At 39.0% G+C, this 8,454-nt stretch overlaps 1 protein-coding gene across 1 annotated transcript in view; it reads left to right on the plus strand.

The window, feature by feature from the left end:
* The window catches only part of LOC128643802 (olfactory receptor 6F1-like), an 85,390-nt gene extending 77,706 nt beyond the window's left edge, over positions 1-7,684 (plus strand). Inside the window, exon 2 of the mRNA XM_053696624.1 lies at positions 6,698-7,684. Within this exon, the coding sequence (XP_053552599.1) occupies positions 6,698-7,684 (987 nt within the window). The remainder of the gene's footprint in view (positions 1-6,697) is intronic.
* Positions 7,685-8,454: the final 770 nt, after the last annotated feature.

An 8,454-nucleotide genomic window follows, 5' to 3' on the forward strand; every position in this document is an offset into this window, starting at 1 on the left:
TTATCCTTGCTTAGAGGAATGCAGGTTTTCCTTGCTTAGAGGAAAGCAGGTTTTTCTTACTTAGAGGATGGCGGGTTTTCCTTACCTAATAGAAAGTGGGTTTTCCTTACTTAGAGGATGGCGGGTTTTCCTTGCTTAGAGTAAGGCCGGTTTTCCTTACTTAGAGGAAGGTGGGTTTTCCTTACTGAGCGGAAGGTGGGTTTTCCTTAATTAGTGGAAGCCGGGTTATCCTTGCTTAGAGTTATGCAGGTTTTCCTTGCTTAGAGGAAGGCAGGTTTTTCTTACTTAGAGGATGGTGGGTTTTCCTTACCTAATAGAAAGTGGGTTTTCCTTACTTAGAGGATGGCGGGTTTTCCTTGCTTAGAGGAAGGCGGGTTTTCCTTACTTAGAGGATGGCGGGTTTTCCTTGCTTAGAGGAAGGCCAGTTTTCCTTATTTAGAGGAAGGCAGTTTTTCCTTACTTAGAAGAAGCCAGGTTTTCCTTACTTAGAGGAAGGCAGTTTTTTCTTACTTAGAGGAAGGCAGGGTTTCCTTACTTAGAGAAAGGCAGGGTTTCCTTACTTAGAGGAAGGCATGTTTTGCTTACTTAGAACCAGGCGGGTTTTCCATACTTAGAACAAGGCAGGTTTTCCTTACTTAGAAGAAGGTAGGTTTTCCTTACTTAGAGGAAGGTGGGTTTTCCTTACTTAGAGGAAGGTGGGTTTTCCTTACTTAGAGGAAGGCCAGTTTTCCTTAATTAGAGGAAGGCTGGTTTTCCTTGCGTAGAGGAAGGCAGGTTTTCCTTACTTAGAGGAAGGCAGGTTTTCCTTACTTAGAGGAAGGCGGCTTTTCCTTACTTAGAGGAAAGCGTGTTCTGTTTACTTAGAGGAAAGTGGGTTTTCCTTGCTTAGAAGAAGCTGAGTTTTCCTTAATTAGAGTGAACTGCTTGTGCAATACTGCCCCTTGCAGATTTGCGGCCAATCGGCCGCTAGCAGGGGGTGTCAATCAGCCCGATCATATAGGATCAGGCGGATTGCTGTACGCAGCCTCAGAGGTGGCGTATGAGTTAAGGAGCAGCAGTCTTTAGACCACTGCTTCTTAACTCCTGTTTCCAGCGAGCCTAAAGGCTTGCGCAGAAACAGGGTGAATTGGCCAAATTCGGCCAATATTACATTGACCCCTGAGAGTGCAGTCCCCTTCTGTGTTTTGCATATGTCTAGGCTGATTACATAAGTCTGTGAACCTTTGACTTGTTCCCAGTTTGTTGGATTGAGAGCTTGCATTTGTATGGCTGTTTAGGGAACCAAGTTTTGGAAGAGACCTTAATGTGGCACCTGAGCTTGTCCCGTTTGACCAGATGCGGTAACTAACTCTTCCAGTTTTGCTTTTTAATCTTAACTGAGAGCTTGTAAGTGAGTGCTGGACTTTCTCTCTGTGTTGTATTAATTTATTTTGTGATTTTGCCTATGGGCCTTGCACCCAAACTTGTCTGGGGTTAACTGTCTAAGACTCTGAAGACAGCACAGCTTTCTGAGAGTGCTAAATAGCACCCAGGGCTGAGCGTGTTGCAGGTTCATGGGATGTGTACCCATTCAAGTTTGAGAGTGCAGTCCCCTTCCGTGTATTGTGTGTGTATATATATATATATATATTTATATATATTTATATAAACACACACACATTTAATATATATATATATATATATATATATATATATATATATATATATATATATATATATATATAGCCAAGAAAAGGATTGTGCAGACAACGGTCAATATGGATAAAACTTCATCTTTATTGTGCAAAACATAAAAGCATTCCAGGGGTCAGCACAAGCACACAACAACACGAATGTCCGCTAACATGTTTCGGCCCTCAGGCCGTAATCATAGCTAAAGGACTGTGCACCTGTGTTTCTTAAAAGGCAACAGGATCTCATTGATTGGTTAAAATAAAGAGCATGTTGTGTGAAGGTTAACCCTATGGGAACCCACTTTAATTTACATACATACATACATATGTGCATTGCCCATCTAAGAACATAGACAGATAGATACTTAATAATAAATGGCATAAATTGTAGTATATAAATATAAATACATTGTTTGCGCTTGGAGGAATAAATCCAATGTGAGCTTGATGAGCAATGTTCAATATTAATACATTGCAATTCATTATATAATTTCATAATTTCATATGATAATCATCAGCAAAGTTAATCTCACAAGCATACAATTTATATAGTGCAAAAAATGTGCTTCTTAAACACCAGATATTACAAATCTAAATTATCAGGAAACTAAACTAAACTAAACTATCAGCATATAAAATACTTATTTAAATAATGTAACAATATGTGCTACATATAAGAATTTTGTAACAATATATGTTACATATAAGAATTTTATAGGGGGGAGGGAAGAAAAAGCAGAGAAACCGGTCAATATTATACATGATGATAATACAGCATGCTATGTGATATCTGAAATGTTGAAGACATAGGGTGTCAACAAAAAAGGACATTAGAAAGATGTTAGACCATCATTAGGGTTATGTAATAAACCTTTTATGATGCATTCTACACTGAACAGGGAACCAGGGGCGTATAAACATGTTTAAACTAAACTAAATACTAGAACGCATAGTGGTAGTGTATACTTATAGCGTTGGTATCATGAAAAGAGTGTAGTATGTGCACCCCATAACTGCATAGTAGATTACAAGATTGTTAGTGGGTAAATGAGAAGAGACCACTGCACAAGAGGGAAAGGACATTACTCCCAAAAATTAATCAGGTCATATTCTGAATTTAGACCATTGGGTACACGTGTTTGTAATTTAAAAATCCAGAACATTTCCCTCTTCTGCAGTAGCCTGTCTCTGTCACCCCCTCTAGGTGGACAGAATACTCTCTCAATGGCCTGCCATCTAAGTGTTTCCACACTTTTCTGATGACGTTTCGCAAAGTGTTGCACTAAAGGAGTAGAAGCAACACCTGCCTGGATAGTGGATAAATGATTTTGAATGCGTACTTTTACTTCAGTGGTCGTGAGCCCAACGTATTGTAAATGGCACATAGTGCAGCTTAAGACATAAACTACATACGTTGAGGTACACTTAAGGCAGGATTGTATGGAGTAAACCTCTCCAGTAACTTCCGATCTGACACTATCTGATTGTAGTACATATTCACACACCCTACATTTATTTAGGCACTTGAAGATGCCTTTATGGGTCAGCCAGGAGCTCTGTCCTTTGTCAGTCTTGGGTAAAACAGAAGGAGACAATAAGTTACCAAGTGTAGTTGTCTTCCTATAGGAGCAACGCAAACCTTGTGCAATACAATGCTCAAGTTTGTCATCAGCCGCCAAGAATGAAAAATGTCTTTTGATTATTTTACAAATATCTGCATATTCCTGACTGTACTCCGTGACAAAAGTCACTCCTTTATGCTTATTGAGGGCTTTGAACTTATTATTAGTGCCATCTCCGCTTAAAACCGCAGACCTTTTGGAAAGGTCTGCGGTTTTAAGCGGAGATGGCACTAATAATAAGTTCAAAGCCCTCAATAAGCATAAAGGAGTGACTTTTGTCACGGAGTACAGTCAGGAATATGCAGATATTTGTAAAATAATCAAAAGACATTTTTCATTCTTGGCGGCTGATGACAAACTTGAGCATTGTATTGCACAAGGTTTGCGTTGCTCCTATAGGAAGACAACTACACTTGGTAACTTATTGTCTCCTTCTGTTTTACCCAAGACTGACAAAGGACAGAGCTCCTGGCTGACCCATAAAGACATCTTCAAGTGCCTAAATAAATGTAGGGTGTGTGAATATGTACTACAATCAGATAGTGTCAGATCGGAAGTTACTGGAGAGGTTTACTCCATACAATCCTGCCTTAAGTGTACCTCAACGTATGTAGTTTATGTCTTAAGCTGCACTATGTGCCATTTACAATACGTTGGGCTCACGACCACTGAAGTAAAAGTACGCATTCAAAATCATTTATCCACTATCCAGGCAGGTGTTGCTTCTACTCCTTTAGTGCAACACTTTGCGAAACGTCATCAGAAAAGTGTGGAAACACTTAGATGGCAGGCCATTGAGAGAGTATTCTGTCCACCTAGAGGGGGTGACAGAGACAGGCTACTGCAGAAGAGGGAAATGTTCTGGATTTTTAAATTACAAACACGTGTACCCAAGGGTCTAAATTCAGAATATGACCTGATTAATTTTTGGGAGTAATGTCCTTTCCCTCTTGTGCAGTGGTCTCTTCTCATTTACCCACTAACAATCTTGTAATCTACTATGCAGTTATGGGGTGCACATACTACACTCTTTTCATGATACCAACGCTATAAGTATACACTACCACTATGCGTTCTAGTATTTAGTTTAGTTTAAACATGTTTATACGCCCCTGGTTCCCTGTTCAGTGTAGAATGCATCATAAAAGGTTTATTACATAACCCTAATGATGGTCTAACATCTTTCTAATGTCCTTTTTTGTTGACACCCTATGTCCTCAACATTTCAGATATCACATAGCATGCTGTATTATCATCATGTATAATATTGACCGGTTTCTCTGCTTTTTCTTCCCTCCCCCCTATAAAATTCTTATATGTAACATATATTGTTACAAAATTCTTATATGTAGCACATATTGTTACATTATTTAAATAAGTATTTTATATGCTGATAGTTTAGTTTAGTTTCCTGATAATTTAGATTTGTAATATCTGGTGTTTAAGAAGCACATTTTTTGCACTATATAAATTGTATGCTTGTGAGATTAACTATGCTGATGATTATCATATGAAATTATGAAATTATATAATGAATTGCAATGTATTAATATTGAACATTGCTCATCAAGCTCACATTGAATTTATTCCTCCAAGCGCAAACAATGTATTTATATTTATATACTACAATTTATGCCATTTATTATTAAGTATCTATCTGTCTATGTTCTTAGATGGGCAATGCACATATGTATGTATGTATGTAAATTAAAGTGGGTTCCCATAGGGTTAACCTTCACACAACATGCTCTTTATTTTAACCAATCAATGAGATCCTGTTGCCTTTTAAGAAACACAGGTGCACAGTCCTTTAGCTATGATTACGGCCTGAGGGCCGAAACATGTTAGCGGACATTCGTGTTGTTGTGTGCTTGTGCTGACCCCTGGAATGCTTTTATGTTTTGCACAATAAAGATGAAGTTTTATCCATATTGACCGTTGTCTGCACAATCCTTTTCTTGGCTGTGTACTTTTAACTGGGCTGCAGCAACGGTCTAAGGACTCCAAGCTCCAAAGTTCACGGAGGTTTTTCAAAGCAGTACAGACCCTCTTTTCGATTGGTCCACGGATACCACATGGTGTGAAAGGATCGGAACACACCCCCTCCCGCATAGTGGGATGCTCTGCCGAAGACGCTGCAGCATTTGGATCAAGTCAGCTCTGGGGATTTGATTTTCAAGGGACGCTGAATACCCACATCTGATGAGAGGTTAATCGGTGCACCCGTGAGGTGGTGAGTTGAGGCGGTAGTGCCTCCCGGGAACACGGTTCCCCCTGATAATTACCTTATACCTGTGTGCGGTTAAAATAAGTATAACCCTGCTGTTCTCTAGAGCTGTGAATTAATATGCTGCAGTTTATCGCCAATGTACAGAGCGTATATAGGGGGAATTCTGCTGGATCAACATTACTTTGATTAGTTCTTTGAGCGGTCATATGTGTTTGTGTCTTTTGCTAACCTATTGGTTTATGAACATTTACCCTCCGGAGTCAGAACTTTGTCTCAAAGTTTTTAAAGCTTAAATATTTAACTTTGGACATATTTGGATGTTGCAGTTAATTATACTGTATTGTTTATATATATATATATATATATATATATATATATATATATATATATATATATATATATATATAATTGGTGTGTATAGATATTTTACCAAAAACCATCAGATGTAACATGCAAACCTTTTGCTTTTACTAAATAGAGCTCCACTCATAAGCTAGCCCTTAATATGATATTTTGTGACATTTTTCTAACCTACATTTTTTTCATCAGATGGTGAGAGTCCACAATCCATTACATGGGAACATTCCCATCACATGATGACTCATGGGGGCCCATTTATCAAAGGGCTTGCGGACCTGATCCGACACTGCGGATCAGGTCCGCAAGACCTCGCTAAATGCGGAGAGCAATACGCTCTCCACATTTAACATTGCACCAGCAGCTCACAAGAGCTGCTGGTGCAACGCCGCCCCCTGCTGACTCGCGGCCAATCGGCCGCCAGCAGGGAGCTGTCAATCAACCCGATCGTATTCGATCGGGTTGATTTCCGGTGATTCCTGTCCGCCTGCTCAGAGCAGGCGGACAGGGTTATGGAGCAGCGGTCTTTAGACCGCTGCTTCATAACTTGTGTTTCTGGCGAGTCTGAAGACTCGCCAGAAACACGGCCCTTCAAGCTCCGTACGGAGCTTGATAAATGGGCCTGATGGACTCTCACTGTTATGAGAGAAATTAATTTATCAGGTACATTTTGTTTCATATCTCACATTTTGTACCAATATCTTCTGTTTTACATCCCCATTTCTCTACCTGTACCTACTAGCTATACATTTTACTGCCAGCAAGTTATAGCTGTCTATACTGATAATATTATATGTTTGTATTTCCTTTTGTAGTCTGACCTATTTGCAGCTTGTTTATTGAAGAATCAAAGTGAGACAAATGAATTCCAACTCATTGGATTCACCAAACAAGGAAACACAAGTATTATATTGTTTGTGTTTTTTCTGGTAATCTATGTATTGACCCTACTTGGTAATATCATCATCATTGTTCTCAGCAGAATTAATGCTACTCTAAAGACCCCTATGTATTTTTTCCTAAACAATTTCTCCTTCCTTGAAATTGGTTATACTACAGTCACTGTTCCCAAGATGCTCTTTGACTTATTATTGGGAAATATAACCATCTCATTTAATAGCTGCCTTACTCAGATGTACTTTTTTTTTCTGTTTGGCACAACCGAATTTTTCATTCTGGCTTTAATGGGATTTGACAGATATCTTGCAATCTGCCAGCCACTTCACTACATGAACATCATGAATACAATGTTCTGCTTTAAGCTTGTCCTTGGATCTTGGATAAGTGGTTGTGTTGTGCCTATTTTACCAACCATCATTCTTTCCAAGAAACCATTTTGTGGATCAAAAAAAATTAACCATTTTTTCTGTGATGTTGGTCCTCTGGTGAAGCTTTCCTCTCCTGACACTGTTTTACTTGATGCTATAGTCTTCACTGTCTCCTCCGTTGTGGTTCTTAATTCATTACTGATAGTTACGGTGTCCTATATATACATTGTTGCTGCCATCTTACGAATACCATCTTCTGTTGGTCAGCACAAGGCTTTCTCCACGTGTGCTTCACATTTCTCAGTAGTAACTCTGTTCTTTGGCACTGTGATTTTTATGTATCTTCGGCCATCCTCTGGAGAAAATAATAACATGGACAAAGCTGTATCTGTTTTCTATTCTGTAATTACACCTGCACTGAATCCTCTCATTTATAGTCTAAGAAACAAAGAGGTGAAATCTGCCTTAACAAAAATATTCCATAGAAGAAGACAATCTTGGAAACATTTAGAGGTTATTCACACTTTAACATAGGTCCACTTGTTCTAGATAATACAAATTCCAGACTTGTTCATATTAGAGCCACAACATATCTGGGTAGTGTTTTCTTATTCCTACAAGCAAACTTGCAGAGTGGTTCCACGGTTGTACATAATAAATTCGAAGAGAGCCTACAAAAATGTTTTACCTCTGAAATATGCCAAAATCCAGTATAGGTGGAAATGCCCCTAAATTAAATCAATATCTGTTTCATCTTAATTTAGAAAATGACTTGAGTCTCAGCATGTAAAGAAGGTGACCTGTGTCTCATTGTGTAAAGAAAGTGATTGGTAACCTGGGTCTCACTGTGTAAAGAAAGTGATTGGTGAACTGGGTCTCACTTTGTAAAAAGAGTGATTGGTGACCTGGGTCTCATTGTGTAAAGAAAGTGATTGGTGACCTTGGTCTCACAGTGTAAAGAGAGTGATTGGTGATCTGGGTCTCACTTTGTAAAGAGAGTGATTGGTGATCTGGGTCTCACTGTGTAAGGAAAGTGATTGGTGAACTGGGTCTCACTTTGTAAAGAGAGTGATTGGTGATCTGGGTCTCACTGTGTAAAGAAAGTGATTGGTGAACTGCGTCTCACTTTGAAAAGAGAGTGATTGGTGACCTGAGTCTCACTTTGTAAAGAGAGTGATTGGTGATCTGGCTCTCACTGTGTAAAGAAAGTGATTGGTGACCTGGGTCTCACTGTGTAAAGAAAGTGATTGGTGACCTGGGTCTCATTGTGTAAAGAAAGTGATTAGTGACCTGGGTCTCATTGT

The sequence above is a fragment of the Bombina bombina genome, unplaced genomic scaffold, assembly GCF_027579735.1.
Source record: "Bombina bombina isolate aBomBom1 unplaced genomic scaffold, aBomBom1.pri scaffold_499, whole genome shotgun sequence".
In the NCBI taxonomy this organism is placed as follows: domain Eukaryota; kingdom Metazoa; phylum Chordata; class Amphibia; order Anura; family Bombinatoridae; genus Bombina; species Bombina bombina.